Here is a 24,543-nt window from a genome sequence, read left to right as displayed (position 1 = left end):
TATTATTCGTTTACTTGACTATGTTACTTGTATCTACCTCATGCACTGGATGGAGGTCTCCAATTTCATTGTACTATGTAGAATGACAATAAAGGTTTTCTGATTCTGAACTAACCAAATGCTGCAATAACCATGCATGTACTAACGCTAATCAAACGTCTCTCCCAGCAGCACTACCCACATTTCATTGCGCGCCTCTTTCAACAGTAAAAAAATAAGGCAATTACGAGTCTAGGCTGTTCTAACACCAGCTCGTATGCTTCGTGCATATTATGAGGTAAAAAAATATCCCGTCATTTGTGTACGTACCGGCACAAAAAGTTGCAGTACGGACGACATGGAGAGCCAGAAACGATTGTACTGATGGCCAAACGGTTCAACGCGCGACGAGACAACCCGCAGTCTCGGGTTCGAGTACGGCCATGCTCAACTTGAAGAACTTTACCAAGCTGTAGGACAAAAGATAATCGGCAAAACTATCACATGTGGTTTAGTGGAAGTAAGGCAAATGAATGTTATTGCTTTGTACTTTTCACACATGCGCACTGGAGAGACAGCGGCAGTATTTATGTTTTTGTTAGGTTATGAGCAAAATAAACCACGAAAGATGTGTCGCATTGACCCAGCCGTCAAATTAGGGCACCAAGCATTTTTAATAGTGTAGTAGTTTAAAGTTAAAAGTGAAATACTTTTGCACAGTTAAATGGAGCGTCAGCCAGGTTAGAGTAACTTTGCCGCCACTAGAAGGCAGCACTTGGAATTTACCTAACGTGTCTGAAAAGGCCAATTTAATAAAGAAGCCGGTAAGAGTACCTCTGGCTCACTTGCGAGCCACCTAAGCAGGTTGCTGTGTGGCCTTTACTTACGTGTTTTGCAGGCTTAACTCTGAACTGGGTGGTATCAGTGTTGGTACCAAGGTTGGCGGTGGTAAGCAACATGCTACTAACAAGTGCTTTGAATTGAAGGCTGATGTTCTGGAAGATACATGTAACGTTTATGAATTCAAACGACTAACATCACTGTCCACCGTACAGGAACAGGCCTTTGCAGTCGGACAGCAAATGAAGACATCAAGACCTGTAACAAAACATGCAATAAGTTTCCTATTCAAGAGATGCAGAATCAACTGAGGCACATCGTGGACCACTGACAACACAAAGTTGACTTTAGTTACAAAGACCACTCACAGGAACAAAACACACCAAAGTCGACTTTATTCTCAAACACCCACATGACGATTCAACCGTAAAAAAAAAATAAAAGCTCAGACTTGAATAAAATAAAGGCTTTTACTCGTACAAAAATAAAATGCACTGAGATGACGCAAGATTCTGACTTCAGTGGCCATTTTACACTTTTTGCACAAAGGTATGCAACGCAGACTGATTTTACGCTTTCTCGACACGCTTGTCATTTGCATCTATGTGTTCGGCTACTTGGCTTTTGTCAACAATTTAGAATGCATCCAGCTTTTCTTTGCGCAGTCAAACTAAAGGCCTGACACTGCATATTTAACATGACATATTTGGACTCATTTGTTTGAGACTAATTTTACAATTGCCTTATGATACAGAATGATTCCATTTTGTATGTGGTCATTTCACTCAAAATATGCACGGATAGACTTCACATGCCAATGTTTAAAATGGACCACTTGAATTCAGTTCACAATTTAATTCAGGTAGAGAGGCACACACAATTACAGTACAAACTTTACAGTTCACTCCATTAAAAAAAAAGAACACACTTTAAAACAATATTACACAATGACACAGCGCCGAGAAGAGAGGCATCATGCAGACAGACAGTGTGCACACCCAGTGAAAAAGTAGAGGGAGGGAAAGAAAGCGCAAAAGGAAAAACAAAGTCATACTCTCCCTAAATGCTGGCTGGGCACTTTGCCCTCCTGGCCTCGCCGCATCTGCACCCGCCTCCTGTGGGCCGCTTGTCACGGGCGAAGGTCCGCGGAAGGTTCGTGTCCGCTCCGGGCCGGTGTCCGTCCGAACGGCTGCCCCGGCAACCCTGAAAGGCAGACATATTGTGGTGGTTTTGGCAAGAGAAAAACCCACTACCACCCCCCGACATTGTCTCAGGTTAGTTTGAATAGGGTAAGAGAGAGAGCGAGAGGGAGAGAGACGGAGAGAGACGGAGAGAGCGAGAGGTGGTGGGGATGGAGAGTGTGTCTACTTTGCCGATTCGTATCGAGGGTCACGCTAACCCCAATGGCCCGTGCTAGCTACCCGATTCAAACTGTCAAACTGAGTCAAGGTCGGGGGGTGCCAAAAAGCACCATATTGGGACGTAAGTGACCGGCAGATGGTACTCATCTTCATTTGAGGAACTGCTCCCATCCCTCCGACGCCATGTGAGCAGGACCTGCGACAGACAAATAAGGAACTGAGATTAAAAAAAGTGTGCATATTTGATTGCCATGTCACCTCTGGCCAGCCATGCATCAGGCTCCTCTTCATCACATGGCGACTGCTTTTCTTGGGGTGATTTCTTCCTTTGCTCGCCAATCCCGGGTCTCGCGGCCTCCGTCCGCCGGCTCTTCGTTTTGTGCAGCTTCTCTTCCACCTTGCAAGACACAAGCACAAAAGTGTCACTTGATTTCATTTTCAGAAGCGAACATACAGTAGTTAATCCTCATTTTTGCTGTCAGATTTATCAAGACACCACATGAAAGACCTTCAAAATCAACACCGTTTTGCAGCAGTAGCACAAAATATTAAGATTGATGAGAGTGTTTAATGAATTTGTGTCAAAAAATTGGGAATTTGTTTTAGTATGCAGCCCTCAAACAGACGTTTGGACACCACTGGTGTGAATTAAAAAAAGGGGGGAAAAAAACCTCCATTTCACGTGTTGAAGCTGCGCAGGTCGACGCCTCCAGGGAAGCGGGTCTCCCTCAGAACCCGGCCGGCTGCAGGATACTTCAGAGTGATGCCACAGCGGTCTGTCCACTTCTGATCAGATCGTGTCGCGTCACGGTCGGCATCTGCATAAACACAATGTCAGAAACTCAAAGAGCACCCCAAGTTGGAGGTCACTTGCATACTTGATCACAGCGGCTAGCTACTCTTGGTTACCGTCGCCGGGTCGGGTCGGGCCGTGCGTCCTCCGTTTTGTGTCCAGCCTGCAAAAGGCAGAAGATGCAATGTTGTGCGCTGCTCGCGTCATTATGTACCCTCGACCGGTGGTTCCTCGTGGACCGGCTCGCTCCAACGCTGCCCTACACCGAGGGGAGAACAAAGGACGCGAGTACAACAGTGGTAAATTAGGGTTAGATTAAGTACGACAGTGTTAGGTTAGAAAAAGACAAAATGCTACTGGCTCGCGCCAACGCCATGCCACACCTAGGGGAGAACAAAGACCGCAAGTACGACAGTGGTAGGTTAGGGTTAGATTAAGTATGACAGTGGTAGGTTAGAAACAGACAAAATGTTACAAGTCATATTGCAAAATTGGACATTCGGCTCCACGTCAAAGTTTTGTTTGTGTCCATCCACGTGACCACGTCCTCCCCCAAATGCGCCATCAATGGCAATCCTAGCACAAGACAACGCTCTTCTGGATCCAGACAAGCCACAACTCAACCACAGCGCACCTCTGAAGCAAGTCCAACCATCCGACCCCCAAACACTGTCCACACCTGCAACCTTTCCGTCGTGCACCCATAACCAAAGGCAACCAGAGCGCAACACTGCCCCCTCCTGATAATATGATCCGCGCACATGTTGATTCTTGACTTGATACGTATGGTGGCATTGCTCTTTTGGAATGAAATTGCTCCTTTTGATATGGTATTGCTCCTTTTGACATGGCATTGCTCCTTTTCCTCATCCCATTCGGCTACGCTTGCAGCCAGCAAAAACACACACCATTAATTGTGTGCTGAGAAGCTGAAACTTTACACAAACGGGGTTTTCACCTGATTTAGGACTACTCTTCCTCAGTGTCCTCAACATCAAGATGGCTCAAGAGCCTCCTGCTTGTTTATATAGAAGGATGCTGGGCGACCTTTTTTAGCGCTATAAAAGAAACAAATTATTGCAACAATAATGGACATCGAGTAGAATGCCAATGGCATGATATTTTTGCAACGATTATACATACTAAGTACAGTTTTATATTTAAAAAAGTTAGAACAATTACTATAATGATCAGCATTATAATATTTTAATTTTATCATCCAACTCACCTCATATCAGACAGATGATCCAGGTTTGCAGCGTCGCACGAATCGAGCAGTGTCGTCCAAAACGGGAGAAAATAACGCTCGTAAATGTTTGTTGCGTAACACAACGCAGGCGGGCGCCATATTTGAATATATTTGGGTCACAAGGGTCTGATTTTGACACGACGTAACAAAATTCGTCACGTTCATAAGTTTGCACAACACGGATATGGCACACACATTTCAACAGAACCAACGATTATAATTATTCATTTGACTACAGTCAAACAAACATTTCCTATAGTCAGACAAACACGCGCTTATGGCGGCGTCATTTACGAACCTTCAACAAAAAAAATAAACGAATGATAAAATGCTTGCCAGCATTAAAAAGAAAAACACGAAAGAGATTTGAAATATTGTAGCGACAAAACGACCGGAGCGCACAATGCGCGCTCAACGACGCGACTCAAACGCTTTTGAGTCCCTCCACAGTTTTTGGCCATATTCGAAAACTCTCCTTGCAGTCTCCAATTCTTCAACGCCTACAGTCGCCGGGCCGTGACGCTGTTGAGTGTGAAAATCCTGCAACAAACAAAACAAGGCGTCCGTCGTGAAAAACGTCAATAAACGACAAACATTTGCTCGCTTACCTGAGAAAGTGCCACGCGGTCGGTGGCACCTGCATTTGATAACTCCCCTTGAGCACACCTGTCTCCAATTCACCTGAAGACATGACGTCACATCCGGCAATTCAAATCTTCTTCTCCTGCTCGTCCAACGGCGCTTTGCACACTAGCGCCACCAGGTGACCTGTCATGTTGACTACTATAAAAAGGGTTACTTCGCTGACCCCAAAACCAAATCTTTCGTTTCCAAACAGCGCCATCTCCTGGTCAGTAATGAAATGCCATCAGTGACAATTTTGTTGAGTGTAATTTGGGAAATTGAAAGCGATTTGTTTAAAAAGGGGGGCATGGGAGTTGAGTGTTTATTATGAATGTGGTCCTCAAGGTATTACTTTATTAATTACATCAAGTAAAATCCATTAAATGTGCAAGTTTGACAAAAGAATACCAAACAGTACAAACAGTACAATTAATTTATTGGCAAAAACAGTCAGACCACCAAAATAACTTAAAAAAAAGATGAAAATGGAGCAACAGTTATTTTTGCTTTCTCTCAGCAAGCACCAATTTTTTTCTAACAAGAACAAAACAAGTGGTCAAAGATTCCATTTCAATACTTAACAAATATTTAAATAGCATTATTTCCAGTCTCTTCTTTATTGGAGCGGAAATAATCAACAAAACATTTTTGTTCAGTTGCTGTGGGTTTGTACAGTGACCGTTTACATCTATAATCATGTACATGAAACATTTCTTCAAAGAGGATGGGATAATATTCTCCCAGGGCAAAATGAATGACTGTCTGCAGTGTCGTTTTGCATCACCATATATTTAATACAAAACAATTTTATCTAATAATTCTTGTAGCTTCAAGTTTTACTTCCCAAAAAATAAAATTAAATAATATATCTATATATAAAAGACAGTTTTTCCTTGTTTTTTTTTCTCTTTTTCTTATAAAATAAGTCTCAAGATATATTGCCACCTGGTCCCCCCCCACCCCCACCCAGCAACCTTTGAATGAAAAATAGTGATCATGTTACTGTTGTCTTTGTAAAAAGCTAAATAACCACTTTTGAAATCCTTAAGGTCACATGACTAGAAATCAAACCCCGCGGCGTCGCATAAAGTTGGCGCTTTTCACATCCAGCTTGTGGGATTGTTCATGTGTGACTAAACGTATGCTTCACTCCAAGCATTATGCAAGGGGAGAGTGGGGGGAAGGCGCATCGGTGCAGGTTGCCTCCAAACATCTATATCAAACCTTGAAGGTCAGCCAAAACCTCAACACTGTACAGCTTGGGTGTCCTTGTGTGTTCTTTTGATATACATAATTATCCAATCTAAAGAGGGGAATTGTAATTGTTTTGACTATATACACAATGTTTTTGTAATTTCATTTGCATTATAAAATACAGTATCAAATCCACCACTTTGCAACTTTGTACAATACTACAATGAATTAAATTTTGTGGCTGAGAGCAAGTTGTGAGGATGAAAGAGGGAGTTGGATAAGCCCGACAGACATTTTTGCAAAACTCTGCAACATTCAAATAAAAATACACACAAAAAATATAATCTCTTCTCACAGCTCAGAAGCCAGGATGGAAAATATATGTACAGTACACAAATTTAAATTAATCACAACCCAAACTCTAAACCTTGCCAGTTCTTTGGAGGGGGGAGGGTGTAATAGTAAATCTATAAAACCACCCCCAAACATCTTATTTTAAGTGGAACGTACTGATGAAAAAGAGCTGAAATGCAAAATCTGTTGAGGCTTGTTTTATGATCCGCTGACCGAAAAAACAAAGTTCAGAAACAAAATATACTTCTCATCCCTCTGCAAAATGGATACAATCATGACAGGACATTGGAGGAGGAAAACCTTTAGAAAAGGGGGGCAGGTAGGGGAAAGGTACAGCTTGTTAACTCTAATTTTTTGCCACATTTAAAATCTTAAAAATATTCATAAAAAGGCAAAAAATTATCCATCCCCAAAAATATTGTGTAATAGACTATGGAAGAAATATCTTAAACCTGAAATGTTGCCCTTCCACTATTTGTACAGAGTTGGCAAAAATAGATAGCTATATATTAACAGCAATAACTTACCATTGTTTTTAATTTATTAACTTCTTGGATTTTCTGCTGCCTATCTCCCATAGGAAGCTTGAGTTCGATTTTATACATCACAAAAATATTTAAATAAAAAACGGAAAACTAGTAAAATCCTTAGTTGGACTCCCCTCTCTGGTGGCAGTTTATCATGAAGACACACAAACGTGTGCTACATGTGGTCCAAGCTGTTGTGGTTTATGTTTGGTGCCAGTTCCTGGTTGTTGTTGTTGTTGTTGTTGTTATTAGTTGGTGCCAACATGTCTGGGTGCCCCCCTTGGTTGGCATGCATGGCTGCCATGCCACTTAGCTGAGAAATGATGGAGTTCTGGTCCGAGCTAAACTGTCCGGGATCTACGGGACCACCTGGCGTCGGTTGCTGCTGTTGTTGCTGCTGTGGCGGTTGGGGCGGCGCCATATTGGGGTGATGCTGGCCAATATGGGCAGGGTGGGGCGAGCCGCTCTGGGTCTGCGGGGAAATGCGGTGGGGCGACGGCTGCGGCTGGGACGATGACGACTGCATGCGCGGTGACGGGCTCGAGTGAGGGGGCTGCGACTGCGGCCGTGGTGACGGCTGCGGCGATCTCACCTGATTGCCCAGCGCCCCCGCCGGGCCCAAGCCGGCTTGGCCTTGGAGGTGGGGGTGCGGGGACTGGGCCAGTTGCTGCTGGGGGCTCATGGGGCTGCTGTGCTGGGCCGGGGATCCGCCGCTCAGGTGCTGCTGCTGGAGGAGCCTCTGGTGGATGTTCTGGTGAATTAGAGCTTGAGAGGTCTGGGGCAGCACGGGGCCACCTTGCTGTTGCTGCCCCGGTACGGTTTGTCCCGTTGGAAGCTGACCGCTCCCTGGCGCGCCGCCGCCCGGCCCTCCGTCTTGCACTTGAGAACCTCCCATGGAATTTTGCGACTGTTGTTGGTGCATTTGCATTTGGTGCAGCCTTTGTTGGAGAGCAGCAGCCACTTGGGAAGCATTGCTTGGGTAACCTTGCTGCCCCAGAGCGCCCTGTGGGCCTCCTTGCTGCTGCTGCCCTGGACCTCTTACGCCACCCCCTGGTTGGGGTTGGGAAGAAGGGGGCATTCCTGGCTGCCCTTGGCCGGGCTGCATGAAGCTTTGCTGTCCTTGTTGGAACTGTCCGTGGTTCGCCATCTGCTGCTGTCTTCTCAACAACAGTTCTCTGAAATGAGGAGTCATGCTGGACATATTGTTTTGTTGGCCCGTTTGCATGGGCCCTTGCTGCTGTTGCAGGACTGCCATTTGCTGTTGCTGCAGGTTGCCGGGCAACATTGGGCGCTGTTGCTGTTGCAGTTGCTGAAGTTGAGCCATGGTGGGCACACTCCCCCCAGCGCTGCCCCCCTGGGCCATGTTCATTCCCGGCTGGCTCGATTGATTCACGTTCATCTGCTGGCTATCCATGCTGGCCAACTGGTTGGGTGCAGGTGCTCCTACGCCAGGTAGCCCACCGGCAGACCCTTGGAACCTCACGCCTCCAGGACCTTGCGGAGGCCCCCCTTGTACCCCGGGTCCACCTTGCGCCCCCTGATATCTGGCCGCTCTCTGCCTGATGAATGCCGCCATGAGCGTGGGGTTGGAACGAAGGATGTTGAGGACTTGCTGCTGCTGGAGGGGCGAACTTGGGGAGCGCAGAGTTCTCAGGAGATCCTGCAGCGCCCCTTGTGGCAGGTTCCCAGGCCCCCCTGCACTCGTCGCCCCTCCTGACATCACCTGCATCAGCCCACGGTTTCCTGGCTGGGCTTGTTGCTGGTTGAGTTGCTGCTGCTGTTGCTGCTGGGCAACCGCTGACTGCTGCTGCTGCGCGGCCATGTGACCCATCATGGCAGACCTTTGTTGTGGGTTCATCCCCGGTCCCCCTGGCCCCCACTGCTGGTTGGCTTGCTGTAGGTGCTGCTGGACTTGAGGGGGCAACTGCGACTGGGGGCCGCCTTGCTGCATCCCAGCCAGCATCCCCTGCTGCTGAGGGTCTAACATAGTCCTGCCTACCATCCCTTGAGCCTGCGGGGGAATTCCCTGAGCTCCCATGTGAGGCATGCTCATCTGGGCCGGGTTGTTTTGGTGGTGAGGATGTTGGGCCATCATCCCTCCCTGTCCTAAACCTCGGATCTGAGCCTGGGCCTGAGCCATCTGCCTCTGGGTCTCTGCTAGCCGTTGGATTTTTAGAGCCGTCTCGACGGCGGCCAAAGGGGGTCCGTGCTGCTGGCCTTGAACGGGCATGGACCCTTGAACCTGGCTAGGTGTTTGTTGCTGCTGAGGTGGGGTGGTGGGGCCCAGTCCAGGTTTGCCCAGCGACTGGTGGAGAGGAGAAGCTCCCGGTGGTCTGGGATTGTACGGCGGCAAAGCGCCAGCATGCTGCTGCAATTGCTGGAGACTGGGGGGCTGCTGTTGCTGGAGCTGAGGCATCCCCATCTGCTGCTGGGGGGAGTTCATCACCCCCCCTCCGCCACCTCCGCCCATTGACTGAAATTGATGGTGTAGATGATGCTGAGGAGGTATGGCGCCGCCTTGCTGGGGAACCTGCTGTTGCTGTGCAGCAGTGACACCCATCGGGCTCACCCCGACTCCCTGCTGTTGAGGAAGCGCCAGCATATTTCCCGGGGTGGGTGTCTGCGGCGTGGTCGGCTGCGTTCCGACAGACGTTGGCGTACCGGGACCGGTCGCTCCGTTGTTGGCTCCCGGAGAGGGCAGGCCGTTGCCCCCCGGAGCCGGTTTGCCCACTCTCTGCATGCTGGCCATCCTCCTCCTCAGCATTTGGGCCTGCTGGAGCCTGTGTTGCAGCTGCTGCTGACAGAGCTTTTGCTTGATGTTCAGGCAGAAGGGCACCGGGCACTTGTTCTCCTGACAGTGCTTGGCGTGGTAGCAACACAACGCGATAAGTTGCTTGCAGATGGGGCAGCCGCCGTTGGTTTTTCTCTTGCAGCCTTTAGTGTGTTGTACGACGCGCTTCATCTTCTGGCAGGAAGGCAGAGAGCAGTTGGCATTTCTGCACTGGCAGGCGTGGACCAGCGATTGGATGCAGCGCTGGATGCTGAGGCGACGCGAGTCTCCCGGGCTCTGAGTGGCGGCGCCCGTCTGGTTGCTGCTCTCGTCGTCCAAACCAAGGCCTAACTTTTCCATCTTGTGCTCGTGGCCCTTAGTGTTGTAGCACGTGATGCAAAGGTCATAATCCTGCGAAAAAATGACACGACGAGAAATTAGTTTCATCATTGTATTAATCAACCTCACAAAAAGTTAGAAATATTGGCACTACAACCCCATTGAATCATGACACGTAAATAAAAATAATTTGCTTTTTCCAAGCAAAAAGATGTTTTCAATAAAGAAAAAAGTCCCGCAACACTTGCCTCCTTTCCATAGCTCACCTCGCACACGGTACAGTGAAAACGAGTCTCCACATGGTGTTTGCACATGTTGCAAGTGTAGACAAAGCGGTCTTGGCTTTGGTTATGCAACTCCACCAACATGCACATGGAGCTCCACATAGAGCGCCTCAACGAGCTGAACTCCAGGTGTTTGTCCCGGGCTAGCGTAAGGAAAGCGTCTCGGCCGTCCATGAGGTCGCAGGCCATCAGAGGATCGGGGTCGACAATGGGAGGCAGCGCGTTGGCCATTGGGCCCGCGATCAGCCGGATAACAAAGAAGACCTAAAGTCAAACAAACATGAGTAATATTAAAAAAGCACATTGAACAGCATCAGTAAAATAATATGCTAACCCAGCCCTCATGTGCAGTGAGCTACTTGCTCGTACCTCTTTGTGTTTTTCCATAGTGGCATAGAGCTTCTGTGAAAGGTCATTGGACACATTGGGCATCCCTGGCTTCTTTTTATTGGCTCGACTCAGGCTGCTCTTATTCTTACTAGTCTTCTTATTGTTCTTCTTCTTGGCATTTTTACTGTCACCTTTACTGTCCTGCGCACAAAAGAATTGCAGGGTGTCAGTGTCATTGAGCACAACTTGATGTGTTTACAACACTCCTTTACTTACATCAATACTCTCATTAGATGTGCTGTTCTCCTCCCTCTTACGCTCTTCCTCTTCCTGCTCCAGCTCTTTAATGCTCTCTTCCAGCACATTGGGCCAAAAATCACCTTCAAAGTATGGCAACTCGTTGGCGCTGGTCAAACGATCCTCTGTCGCCTGCTTGAAGATGTCCTACAACAGAAGAAAAGTCTTGTGAGTTTTCAGTGAATAATGGCGGTTTGGGAGTGTTCAATGTAGCGTGCTTTAGCAAGCCAAAGCAAAAATCCACCTTGTAGTCGTGCACTATTCGCTCAGCCACAGCTTTGTCCAACATCTTCTTATACCACTCTTGGAGGCGTTTTGGCTTGGGAATCTTCTGATCAGCAGGGTGGCAGTGAAAGATGTAGTCATCCCCTTCACTGGGCGGACATGCCCAGATGTGGCCCGTTGTGTAGCTGGGGAGTAAAGCAAAAAAAATGTGAGCACAGACAGAATTTGAAGAGAACCTATGCTTGATTATCGGAGCGACGTGATTTCTGCAAAGACGAACAATAAAGACTTACCCCAACTTCTTGGCATACTCCAAGTAGCCAATGAGAATTTCATGGTAAACAGCCGTTCGTAGACTTCGTGGTCGAAAAAAATGCACACTGTCCAGGTAGGAGATGTAAACTCGTCTGGTGAAAAAAAAGTTTGAAGAATTTCATTTGATTAATTTAGCGGCAGCAGTATTTGATTTATGAAGACTTGTCTACTTTAAAAAACTGAAATCATTCACAGTAGCTCCCCATCTTACTTGCAAAATGTGCATACCTCTGATTAGGCTGCGGGCAGTCTGATCCATACTCTTGAACGTGCATTCCAAAAAAGCAGACATCTGCGCCGTCAATGTCTTCAAATGCAAAAAGGGCTTTTGTCCTGTATGGGAAAGACTCCGACATCTCTCCACTATCCACAAATCTGCAAAGACAATCAAGAAAAGGCTACAATTTAAAACCGCAGCTGAAAAAAAAAAAAAAAAAAAAAAAAAAAAAAAAGGAAGTGACTTTTGGTAACAATTTGAACACGATGCCTCCTTGTTGTTGACATACCTGGACTTCATGCCAGGTTTAACTTCCACAATTTTGTCCGAGACATGCACCATGCGGATGAAGACCTCCCCAGCTTCTGGGTGGTTCTGACGCTTCAGAAAGTCGTTCACCCTCGTCTCTAGGAAGCAGCCTAACTTTGTTTGAGGCAACCCTAAGGGGGGTAAAAAAACAGGTTAGTCATTTTCATAATTCCACAGAATAACTCAAGAAAAACAGCGACTTACGTTTAGCAGAATACTTGTTCTCCCTCCTTGTCTTATTAGACTTCTTGAGGCAGCCATCGCATACAAAACTGAGGCATAACAAAAACAAAATGGAGTTTTAGTCAACTACATCATTTACCTTGTGATGACAAGAAGAAAAAATAAAACAGTCCCCTTACCCCGATGGCCAGATTGTTTCATTGTGCAAGACACAAATCTGGTGCATCTTGCGTCCACAGTCCAAACATTCAACAAGCCTTAAAATCAAGAAGGCGTAAGACACACATTACATGCGATTTGGTCAATTTGATGGCTGTGAGTGAGCGGTTTAACTTACAATTCAGGGTCCAGTGTGTCATTCTTCTTCTTCTCAAACTGATCTTTGTTAATAGAGCTGAAAGAAATTGAAGTAAGGTGAGCACAAGAACACTTCCGTAGCAAAATGAAAATCAAACAAAGTGCCCTGCGAGGTTTGATTTTTTTACTCACAACATAAAACAAAATTAATAAATAAAAGTAACATCCGTTAAACCAAAATACTTGAACTAACTTAATTTGTAGCAGATGAAATACAGTTTAACAGTTTGGCTTGTTCATTTGAAGGTCATTTGCACTGAGGTTAGCAGCACTTTGAAAATAAATGTATCCTACTCATATTTGTTAATGAATACAACAATACTTACGTCTGCGGCTGAGTGGGGTCATCGCCCAGGGACACGGTCTCTCCCTGGATCTCGTTGAAACACTTCTCACAGAAGTGGTACCTGTCAGCGATAAGCCCAAATTTTGGTGAACTACACCATTTTCCCCAACAGCACAGTCAATGACCGACAGCGCATGGGAGGGCAGTCCCCAGGTGGAACATGGGCAAGGCAGCAAGCAGAAGTGGCAGCACAGGACAGGAGGAAGTCGTCAGCGCAAAAGCCAGTCATATGTTTGGTACATAGGGAGGGGGGATTCATGATTGAGCAGGACAAAAAAAAAAAAATCACAACCATTGGAAGGGGAGGAGAGACAAGTCACATGGGGCCAGGAACATGACAAGACAAACATGGATGACAACACAAGAGCAGAGAGCCGAGGCAAAGCAAAGATTAGCTATTTGGACACAAAATAGGATGAGCATAAATTTTTTTAAAAAAAAATCACCAACAGCTAAGTGCAGGGGGGAGCACAAACAATGAGTGCCTTAACAGGGGAAGCGAACTGCAGCACAAAATATTATGCACACACATGAACAAACAAACACAAATGATTGCTTAATTGCAGAGTCATTGAAATTCTTCATTTTAATGTTGGTGTGATGAAAGTATGGAAACTAGGCAAAAAAGTTTGAGAAGAAGTAAATAAACTTCATTTCTACAATACTGTCATTTATCAAAACGATACTAGAAGCTTGATCTATAGAAGGCCAATGTATAAGCTCCCTTGATCTGAAATTCCTTCCTCTGTACCTGTTCTGATAGCTGAAGTAAGCAGCGTCTCGGGGAATAGTGCACAGCTGCTTTCCATAGCAGCACAGTGTCTGAGGGGAGAACTCCAGCTGATGGGCACAAGCACAGAAATTGGTTGTGGCAATATTTGATTATTAAACAAAAAAAAAAACATCATTTCGGACTGTATGATGAAAATTGACTTGTTACTGCTTATTTATTTCTTGCCAGATCTCACCTTTCTTCCACAACAGTAGCCAAGTCTCTGCATGACTGGGTCAATCTCCTGTTCGAAGACTTCCGCCAGTTTGGAGCAGCACTTGTAGACTCGAGATGTTTTGCGATTGTACAGCCAAGCGTTGTTGAACATCAACCAGATGTCGTCCACATACTGCCAGGGATCTTGATATTGACCTAGAAGCAAAACACTTGGCGTCATGAGAGAAGACCTACAGTAACATGCAAATGATCTCACCCAGTAGATGTTTCTGCAAGATAAAAAAAAAATCTTTAAGAACAAATACTGACCTGTATCGAGCTTCCGCTTGATAGTGGACAAATCCATAGGGTTCTTCACAATGTCAAAGTAGTCCTGTAAAAAACATCCTGATCATGTATTACATCTCATAAAAGTGGATCAAATCAAAACATTGTTGACCAAAGTGGAAAGCCACAGAGATAGTGTCTATAATTTGCTTACGTACAGGTATGCACAGCAGCTGTGGATCAACAGGCATCCTGAAGGGCAGCGACTCCGGTTCCTGCCTGTAGAGGGACTCCAGTGTTGGCATTAGGGCCTGGCGAAGCTCTTCTGGCTTGAAAGCTTGAACAATGGAAACACATTTTGGTTATGATACAAAACAAGTCATCAGAGTAGATTTAAGATCAACTTTTTCATACTCTTCTTTTTTGCTGCTGCTTGTGATACAGCTGAGTCGGATGATTGTTCTTCGTCTTTTAACTCCTTTTTCACCTCTGGTTTCTTGTCCTCACTTTTGACCAGCGACGTTGGAGGGGCGGCTAATGTATCCATTGGTACTACCTTGCCTCCTTCTCCAGAACACTCCTCCTTCTTAACCTCAATTTTCACAGGACTTTCCTCCATTGTGACATTGCCGAGCTTCCCCCCCTTGGAGCCGGCGCCAGAGTCGCTCTCTTCCGCATCATCTTGCAGCTTGACTTCGGACTTATGGTCGAGGGTGGCGGCCGTGGAGTCCGACTGTACGTGCTGAGAGGAATTATCCAGGCTGTTGACCGAGGCTGGAGTCAAAGCTTGGCTGTCTGCTTGGAACGAACCTTTTTGGGACAACTGCAGGAGAAGAGCGAGAGAGAGAGAGAGAGAGAGAGAGAGAGAGAGAGAGAAAAGAAATAACCTCAGTTAAAGTGAGGTGAAATAAATGCAATAATTTAATGTTCTACTGATAAAAAGAACACAGTCAAGGACTGTTGCTCTTTTACAAGTAGCAATTCTCAGAGACACATTTTGAGGACAATACAAAATTCCAGTTTTTGTTACATAACACAAAAAGGCAACAACGAGAAGATTAGAACGGTGCAGAGAAACATGGAAAGACTGTATCTATCAAATCTGTTTATTTTAGGGCTTTAGTGCAAATAGTTAAACAACACTGACCGGAGTGCGTGGCAGCTGAGCCCCATGTGGTGTTGAGCCCGAGCCAAGTCCGGGATGGGATGGTGTAGTGGAGCCAGCCCCAATGTGCGGCTGCTGGAGGGGCTTGTTGGAGCCAGGACCCTGGCCCAGCTGGTTCTGCTGGGGGGCTTGCAGTGATGCCAACTGCGGCGCGTTAGGGGTGTGAGGCTGAGGGGTTTGGGAGCCGGCGAGTCTGGGGGGCGTTTGGTGAGGCGTGGGCGAGCGACTGTGAGCCGGAGAGGGCGAGCTGCCGCGCATGGCTCCTAAATAGGGGATGGAGTTGGCTTGCTGGTTTGCATTCGGAGTCATGGAGGAGGTAGGGGCTCCAACGGTGGAGTTGGGGCCTCCGCCACCAACACTCTGAGGACCCATGGGTCCCACCGCAGAGATTCCGCTTACAGAACCTGGTTGCGCTAATGGACTAGCAACTGGGAGAGAGGGAGGAGTGCCCATCTGCGTCTGAGAAGAGGACAAATACAATAAAGGGTCATGAAAACATCACAACCATTTGTTGATATGGCAAAAATATTTCTCCTTAAATTCAAATTAAGCAAAACAAAAAAAACATTCATCGCAGAGCAATAATGAATATGAGAAGCGAGCAAGTATTGTGTTCTGAACACAGCTTTTATGACCTTACCTGTGCCATGCCTCCCTGGAGTCCAGACTGTCCCATCCCAGGAGGAGCCGTTCCGACCACAGGTCCTGTGCCAGGAAACTGCCCCTGGGACAGATACTGGTTCTGGAGCTGGTTGACATTAGGCTGACCCATCCTCGGTCCCACCATTCCCATCTAGGTGTAAACATAGAAATCATTGAGGATTTTGAATTACAAAATATATATTTTAATGTGTCCATCTAATAGATGATTACACAGCAGTCGTCTGCCACTGTGGTCCTAATCAAAACAACAATCGGAAGAGAATCATCCAGTAATAAATCTGTAGACACAAGTCAACTTCACTTTGCACTGACCTGATTGCCAGATGTTCCCAAGGGGAGAGGAGGAGTGGACCTCTGGCCCATAGACTGCATCCCCATCTGATTGAATTGATTCATGCCTGGCAAAACACGTCAACTGTTAGCACAACACTTAGCGCTTCAATCGCTTTGGAAATAATGTGGGCTGGTCCCCAGTGATTTTATACCTGGGCTTTGCATCCTGTTGACCATCTGATTGGGTCCGGTGGGTCGTACCATAGATGGGTCAGGGAGGGGACCATCTGGGAAAAACAGAGGTATGCTTATGTACATGCCGAAGAGGGTGCAGCAACCCCCTCTTACAAGCTATTTCTTAAGAAACTATTCTTAAGTTGTTTTTTTCCTTTGGTAAGATTCTCAGGTAACAAATGTGGCATACCATCCCCAAACTCACTTGGAGGCAGTCCAGTAGGAGACTGACCCATACCAGCAGGGCCAAGACCCAGACCCTGCTTTTGGAGACGGGTCCTCCTCTTCTCCTCCAGCTCTTTCTGGATTTTGTAGATCTTCTCAGCTAGTAAGTGATAGTACTCAGCCTGCCCCAAAAAGGTCAAAGAAAGCAAAATTCAAATAAATACCAGTACGCATTATCAACCGCTGTGGTAACTTACTCTAGTGTTTGCCGACTCGTACATGTCCCCTTCAACCTTTCTGGCGTAAGCCACCAAGTTCTCCATCCGGCGGTCTTTTAAAGCTGCGGGGTCCGGAGTTGGAAAGATGGCCTGAACACTGCGGGTGAAAATTTGAAAAATAAAAATACAATTAACAAAGGATCAGATCATTCGGCAGTATCGCATAGACAAAATGAGAATGAGTTGGGGGGGTCGGTACTTACAGCTTGTGTACCAAGTGGTTTCGCAGGTCCTGCGTGATGTCCTCGTGCCAAATTTTTCTCATTCCTGTCGTAGAAGGAGGACCTGCTGCAGGCATGGAGCCGACGACCCCACTGGCATCATTCATCAAACTGAAGAACGAAAAAGGAAGGTGTCTTTCAAATCTTAGCTAACATTCAAAACTATGTTGAGAAATAAGGAATGTTTAGTTTGAAGTGATTGAGGAGGATTCTTCCTGCGTACCCCTGGCTATTCACATTGAGATGCATCATAGTGTCTTGCAGTAAGTTGGCTTGCTGATTCTGAGAAGGACCACCCGCGCCTCCATTAACTCCCATAGGATTCGCTCCTAGACATGAAGAGAACACAATAATTTTATACATCTGCATCACTCATTAACAATAAAACTGCATTTAACTTCACTGCTGTAAATTGAAAAGTCTTCATACAGCCAACTTACCCATCGGGTTCATGGGCCTCATACCAGCCTGGCCTTGGAGGGCCTGGTTGACCATGTTAGACTGAGAATGCTGACCCTGGATCTGGTTTCCCTGGTAGGTAAGACCCAGTGCTGCGTAGGCTCTTTCTATCGAACTAGGGTCAATCTGGCTCGGCGGATTGAGGTTTGGAGCACTTGGTTGGCTACCGGGGACTGACCCGAGAGAACTGCTCAGACCTGCGGCAGCTGCGCCCAGAAGAGCTGTGAGGGCATATGAAAATTGAGGACTCTTAGATACACTTGAGCATAAAATTCGCAAAAGAAAAAAAAGTTTTGGTCAGATACAGACACTCACACTGCGGGTTCCTCTTGTCCCCAGCATTCTTCAGTGGGAGGCAGACAGGACAGTCCTGTCGAGTGCAGTTCTTCCAGTGGGAGATGATTTGCCTTGACGATGCACAGTGAGCGACTGAGGAAGAAAAGGGATGAAAATAAACTTTGTTGCTGTGGCTTTGCTGTTTGTCATACCAGCCATGAAAAAGAAATCAAATTGTACAGAAACAGACACTATTTTCAATTGTACATTAAACTGTACACTGAAGATTGTTCAACAAACGACAGAAATAATCCTTTCAATAGTTGTTTGAAGAGTTAATTCAAATACATGGTGGTAAAGAATTGATAGCGGATGACTAGGAAAAGTAATTCATGTTGAATTAATTTGTGGTGCTTCGTCAACTGACCCTGACAATTCTTGCCGGCTTGGCAATGAGTCATGTGATTGAGGACGTTCTTCATGGTGCGGCAATGGGGCAGGTTGCACTGTCGGACCTCGCCGTTGGCCTGCTCGCGCCGTTGACATTTGTGGGCGTGGAGCAGGAGAACGAGCTGCTGCTGGATCAGTTTACGCTTCTCGGGATCAGCGGTGGGCGGTGCCCCGGCCGCGGCCGCCGAAACCTGGGTGCCGGGACCCACTAGGCCTCCCTGAGCACCGGGAACCATGCCAGGTGCCCCTCCCACAGATGCAACCGAGGGCCCACTAACACCTGACTGGGACTGCTGTGAGCCCTGCAAGAGAGAGAAATAAAAGGGCATGAGCAAGGTGCACAGGATAAGTACACAAGGACATAAAATGTGATGAAATCAGTTAAATGAAGAGATAAAAAAAAAAAAAAAGAAGAAGGAGGCGGAGAATGAGAAAGACAAGGCCAGATACAAGATTAAAGTGAATGGTCACCGTTGAGTCACATTTAGAATACAACAGCCAGATAGCTGAATAATAAAAAGTCAAGGTTACATGGAAGCGAAACATTTGAACTACAGTACAAAGCAGTTTGTTGGCTGTATTTCTTACCATAGTGGCCATTCCTTGAATGGGCTGACTCTTCTTGTCCATGTTGAACTGAGCCAGGCTGTTAGCCATGGGGCCTTTATTGGGATGTTGAGGGCCCATTCCCGCTCCACCGAGGCCTTGATTCCCCTGCCCCGCATAAGGACCACCAAAGGAGACCCCTTGGTTGCTCATCATCGCCATCTAGACAGACACATGGCAAAACATTCAAGCGCATGGACGATGACAAACCTCCTGCCAGCCGTTGTGCACTGTTAAAAACTAAGCCTGAGATTGCAATCTTGGCCAAAAGTCAAAAGAGTGTTAAATGATCTACTCATAAAACCACAAATGTAAGATATTAATTACAATGTCTCCCACTGGGCATCTACCAACCAATCATGGCAAATGGTTCTGTTAACTGACTTCTATATAACATCTAACTGATGAGAAGGGGGAATAAAAGTGTGACCAACATAGTTGAAAAAGGAATGGAAATATGCCCTCAGGCTCACTATGTAATTTCTAACGACCATAACGATTCTGACATGCCACAAGTGTTAACAGCCTACCTGGAATGAAATGACTGGATCTTTTGCGGTTAACAGCGATTCAGATTCTCTCACTAGACCGAAGGCATAGATAGATCTATTTATCAGCAGCTCCCGTTTCTATGATTTTGCCGTAGTTCCATCCGTCACCAGCTTCAGAAGCTCCTTTTACAATTTATATTTATGACTCTTCTCAAATTTGAATCCGATCCAAAACAAGAACATGGGTACGCAAACGCTCCTGATTTTACTTTGGCTATTTTGCTATTATGTTTTCACATATACAAAATAACCTGGGATAGTCGAGGGGAAAAAAAACGAATGACTTTGTAGATGGTCTGGGACAAGATATTGCTGTCGATGAAATGACAACCAAGCAAACCTTGCAACCTCTACCACGTATTCATAACATCCAATGCATGCGACTGCACCAATTATTTGTCAAACACATGAGCAGAAGAAATTCTTGTTATTTCTAACAGGACACACACACACACACACACACACACACACACACACACACACACACACACACACATGCACTTTTGAAATTTGAAATTCATACCATTATGATTGTTCAGAAGAGTTCTCACCTTGTTCAATGCGCCAGGTTGTTGTCCTCTGATGCCTGGCTGGCCACCGCCTCCCTGTTGCTGTAACGTTTCAGCCAACAGGTTGCTGTTGCTGCCCATCCCTTGATTCCCAAAGCCCATCCTGGGAGAACCATTCATCATCTGGTTGCCCATCATGCCCGCTTGCGTCTGTCCGTTATTTCCCTTCTGCTGTGCCGCAATCATGGCCCTGTTCATGCCACCCATCATTCCAGCCACGGCATTCTGCTGCATCATGTTTGCCTGCTGCTGGGGGGAGAGATGTTGCTGTCCTGGCCCCATTATCTGCTGAGGTACCTGGCCAGGGCATGCCTTCATGTTTGCCATGTGTTGTCCAATGGCGCTAGGGCCTCCCGGGCTCACCAAGGCCCCTTGGTGCCCCTGCGGGGCGGACGTGGGCGCCCCTGAACGCAACAGCTCCGACAGCTGTTTATGTTTGGCCACCGCATCCTGACCTCCGCCGATGCCCCCGGCGCCTCCTCCCGGACCGAGCCCGAATCCCATCCCTCCTCCTGGGCCCCCACTGCCTCCTCCGGGACCGAGACCTCCGGGGCCTCCCCCCTGGGTGGTGTGCAACTGGTTGAGATCACCCCCATTGACAAGGCCCGGATCATTAGTGCTGATGAGCTCGTCTGGAAGGTCATGCTCCAAGTCAAATAGTGAGCCAAAATCTGAAACGGATGACAAAGTTTGGATAAGTCATAGCATTGTAAGCATAATAACACTTCATTTTTTTGAGGTGTGACAGTGAACATACAATGAACACACTTAGCTCAACGCCTCAGGTGAGGCTAGTTTGTATGTGCAAACACACACCCTCTTGTAAAAGTGCGCAAAACGGCATTATAGCTAATAGAAACATAAAGTCAGTAATTATTGTTTTGTGTTTTACAGCAAAATGAACAGGCAAAAAAAAAGAAAGGCATTTATGTTGACCAAAATACATGACTGAATTGCTTCTTAATAATAGTTAATACTACAACGTGAGCACGCTTTCGGATTTTCTTACTACAGCCGATCTACTTTACTTTTACACCTTTGTAGATATTAACATAAATCAATCAGAGGTATTTTTTGCACTGCATATTTTGTATAGTTGACTTCCTACATTCAACATTCCTTACTGTGCTGCTTGTCTATGTGGACCATAAGTACCTTCCTACCATTTGCATTGCATAATTTTGTGTTCTTTGGTGTTGCTTTTGCTTTATATATTTTTTATATTTTCTTCTTCAAAAAAGAGCTTGAGGCTGTTTCTGCTATTTCAATGATGATAAAATTCTATTCTGTTATAGAGTCGCACCAATTGACATATCCAATGGTTACGCTTCCATTTCATTTTCCCAAAAACAAACTTTGAAGTCATTTTGATGGTGCCAGAACTATATCAAAGCAACTTAACACACAGGGGGAAAAATGCACAACACTTTGAAAGACTGCCCTAACATAAGACAAGTCATTTTGTTGTCATTTTAGTATTTGCCCCAATCTGAATGTACAACACAAAGTATATTAATTGTGTATAATGGCAAAAGGTTGACACTGAAAACTGATTGCAGGTGTTTCACATAATAAAAGATACTCAGAAAATAAAGTGAAACGAAAACGACAAGGTTGAGATAAGACTGACTTTCATGCACGTTGAAGTGCCTCCGTGCCAAACTTGATTTTGATGCTTTGGACATGGCGCTGTCCATACTCCATGCTACACAGTTTGACGATGAGGCCACTACCAGCTATGGCAATTAAAGCTTAAGCACCAGTTTAAAAGAATAGCTCAAGTTCGACCCTGCTTTAATGAACACCTTTAACTGTTGCTAACCATCAAGGGAAACTCGGGTTTTTTATTTGTTTGAAACGCTTGCAAAATATGACTTCAGTAAGACAAGGCCGGAAGCTATTGGCTTGTTGTCAGTGTAATAAAGTGTCCGAACGTGACCACTTGAGCTTGGTTTTAATATGTACCGAAGCCCGGTTATAAAGGCAATTAAACACGGGAGCCTTCGGTTATGTAGCTTAGCAAACGGCTAACAGTGGCTAGCTCCGGCTGTAATGGTTGGAAGCATGCGAGCTAGCTGGTAGGGCTCGTCCATGGCTCCTCCGCACGGCTAACGTTAGCCAGCTACGACAAAAACACAAGCGGAATCCCTAGTCTCCGCCTGCTTCAAGGCGCACAAAAACAGGCGAAATGACCATGTTGACAAATAAAACAGTCCCGGGTGATCTATTGAAGCCATACGTACCGTTTCCATCGCTGGCAGAGGCGGAAAGTGCCGGAGAGGAGAGTTTAGGCCTCTTGGCTGAAGGCGGGCCAGAGTCCAGAACGTTCTCGGCCATATTTTTTCGAAATAAAAATATATAAAGTATCCACAATTGCAGACGATTTCACACCGTCAGAAGCTCATTCCTTTCCGTTTCCAATATTGCGACTTTTCCCCCTCCTTTAGGGGGATGAAGAGGGGGAAAGTCCCGTGTACAAATTACTCCTCGATCCCTGGGTTCGCCTCTCGATTTCAGCCTCGGCGTATAATCAGCCCCCCTCCTCCCTCCCTCGTCGGATTTTTTGTTCTTTATAAATTTCTGCCAGCGGAGTAGGAGGAGGGGGTCGGTGAAAGTAAAGAAGGGAAAACGCACGTAGCGGCTTCCCCCCTAAACTTGAACAGCTTCCTCGGATGTAAATAAACTGTTCCTGGGTCTCACGTCCATGGCTGCATCCGTCATTTCAGCCTCCTTTCCAGCGGAGTCTGACTGGCGATAATGTCGGGTAGAGACGGCTCGTTTGCCTGCCAAGTGATGGTGGTTCCGCTGGTGGGAGCGGGAGAGGATGAGGCGATGTCAATTGAAAAAAAATGTTTAAAAGTGAGCATACAACAAAATAAATTGACTCGTCTCAATCCGGCGGTGGGGTAAAAAAGTTTTCCCCCTTTTGCATTCAAAGTTGATTATAAATAAATCCTTTGCCCCTTCAAAACCTCTGCTTTTGATTTTTGTTATAAACAAATTCCTTAGAGGTGCATAGAATATATACATTAAAGTAGCATTTACATTTGACTGAACCAAAGCAGCTCGACTTTACACGAAATGGAATCCACTTTGGAGATCATGTGCGCAACTCTCTCAAAGTAAGTTTTGTTATTTGTTTTGCACGAGCATTAATATTATGTTGATAACGTTATTTAAATTGTAATTTACTGTTTGCTTTTAAGACAATTACTATTTCCAGCACCTCAAATGTATGATCATACAGTATGCGAGGCATGTCAGAAAATTTGTAGGTATGATGTCACAAAGGTATCCTTCAAACCCAAATTGCATCCAACAGTTTTTGCTTCTATGTGGGCCAGATTATCAACCAACAAAGACAATCTGATGCATTTGCTTCGTTCAATGCGCAAGGAAAGATAGGCGTTCTAAACAACCTGAGCATCTGACAGTTCCTGGCTGAAGTGAGAATGGCGTAACACCAAATTGACGGGGTGCTATGGCCCCATCAGAAACCTGTGTCACCCCAGTTAAGACATTATTTAACAAAATTAATTATATTTTACAATTATGTTTTTAAATTTAATTACAAAATACCATAACCTGACCCAAAACACAAAAGTATGAGCATGTTGGACGAGGTGGCACAAGAACAAAAAAGACCAAAAAGTGGTTTTGAAAGAAATTGTATTTGATATATTGTATAGCTAGATAGATTGTAGACAAAAAGTAATTCTACAAAAATGAGACACGCTCGACAAGCTTGACATGACAGCACAAAACACAGACAAATATCAACACAACACCAATTCTGTTATTTCATGCTATCTAGAAATTTCAATATAATCTCCCTTACAACAAACCATAAGACAAAAGGCAACTTACTTACCTTTGACCTTAGGGTCCAATGGAGAACCAACAGGCTCCTTCTGTCCAACTAAGTCCTTTCTGCAGACTGAAAAAAAAGAGTAGTCTAAGCATATGAATCATTATAACCATACCTCGAATATATTTTTATCATTCAATTCTATGCAATTTATTTTATGAGGATAAATTGTTAGAAAAATAATGCACACATACTGTTGCATAAATAATGCACAAATATACTATTGCACGGAGGAACGCATATCATGAGTTTTGAAAAGGTGCACAAGACTTACTGATGGTGACTAGATGAGGTCTAAGTCCAATAGTTTCCACAATGGGCAGCTTCAATCCCACTGTAATTGATGAGCGCCACTGTGTGCAATTTTGGTGGAACAGCAACTCGATTATCTATGGGCAAATCTTGTCACGTTTCTCGTTGAGCATGTTGGTAAAAACAATTACATGTGTTGACAGTGAAACTAGTTTTGATTGATTATTCAAAACATCAGCACGTTGAGGTATTTTCGATTTTTATCATTGGCAGGGGCTATTTTAAAATGTCACAAATTCTGGCATAAATCACCTGAGCCACATACTCGAAGGAATTTTATAACCTATGTTTTTATTCAATATATTTATCAATTTAACGTAAAATCTCACGGCCCTCTGGTCCCA

At 45.6% G+C, this 24,543-nt stretch overlaps 1 protein-coding gene across 5 annotated transcripts; it reads right to left on the bottom strand.

Moving 5' to 3' along the window:
* Nucleotides 1-5,265: 5,265 nt before the first annotated feature.
* Nucleotides 5,266-24,462, bottom strand: LOC125991239 (histone acetyltransferase p300). Of its 5 annotated transcripts, none has more exons than XM_049758981.2 (33): nt 24,162-24,462; nt 23,891-23,956; nt 22,263-22,824; nt 20,002-20,690; nt 18,882-19,061; nt 18,271-18,595; nt 17,877-17,996; nt 17,549-17,788; nt 17,332-17,437; nt 17,091-17,219; nt 16,867-16,984; nt 16,635-16,791; nt 16,423-16,497; nt 16,250-16,335; nt 15,915-16,067; nt 15,257-15,733; nt 14,524-14,932; nt 14,328-14,446; nt 14,152-14,215; nt 13,862-14,037; nt 13,645-13,733; nt 12,874-12,954; nt 12,528-12,584; nt 12,370-12,447; nt 12,212-12,279; nt 11,988-12,138; nt 11,710-11,856; nt 11,460-11,573; nt 11,186-11,351; nt 10,921-11,088; nt 10,684-10,845; nt 10,279-10,578; nt 5,266-10,102 (listed from the first exon to the last, which is right to left on the bottom strand). In XM_049758981.2, exons 3-33 carry the CDS (start codon nt 22,354-22,356, stop codon nt 7,097-7,099), a joined length of 8,304 nt encoding a protein of 2,767 aa, XP_049614938.1. In that variant the 5' UTR covers nt 22,357-22,824; nt 23,891-23,956; nt 24,162-24,462; the 3' UTR covers nt 5,266-7,096. The 5 variants fall into 5 exon arrangements, with proteins under 5 accessions (XP_049614938.1, XP_049614941.1, XP_049614943.1 ...); XM_049758984.2 differs by having other exon boundaries at nt 10,297-10,578; XM_049758986.2 differs by having other exon boundaries at nt 10,297-10,578; nt 16,650-16,791.
* Nucleotides 24,463-24,543: the final 81 nt, after the last annotated feature.

This window comes from Syngnathus scovelli, chromosome 21, assembly GCF_024217435.2.
Source record: "Syngnathus scovelli strain Florida chromosome 21, RoL_Ssco_1.2, whole genome shotgun sequence".
In the NCBI taxonomy this organism is placed as follows: domain Eukaryota; kingdom Metazoa; phylum Chordata; class Actinopteri; order Syngnathiformes; family Syngnathidae; genus Syngnathus; species Syngnathus scovelli.
This window is presented reverse-complemented; position numbering and strand designations above follow the sequence as displayed.

Excerpts from the sequence above, each read along its gene's own strand:
- LOC125991239 (XM_049758981.2), bottom strand. The coding sequence starts at position 22,356 with ATGGCCGAGAACGTTCTGGACTCTGGCCCGCCTTCAGCCAAGAGGCCT. Across the intron at positions 12,955-13,644 it reads TACTTCAGCTATCAGAACAG|GTACCACTTCTGTGAGAAGT; the intron begins GTACAGAGGAAG and ends TATCGCTGACAG. Across the intron at positions 10,103-10,278 it reads AGGTGAGCTATGGAAAGGAG|GATTATGACCTTTGCATCAC; the intron begins GCAAGTGTTGCG and ends ATTTTTTCGCAG.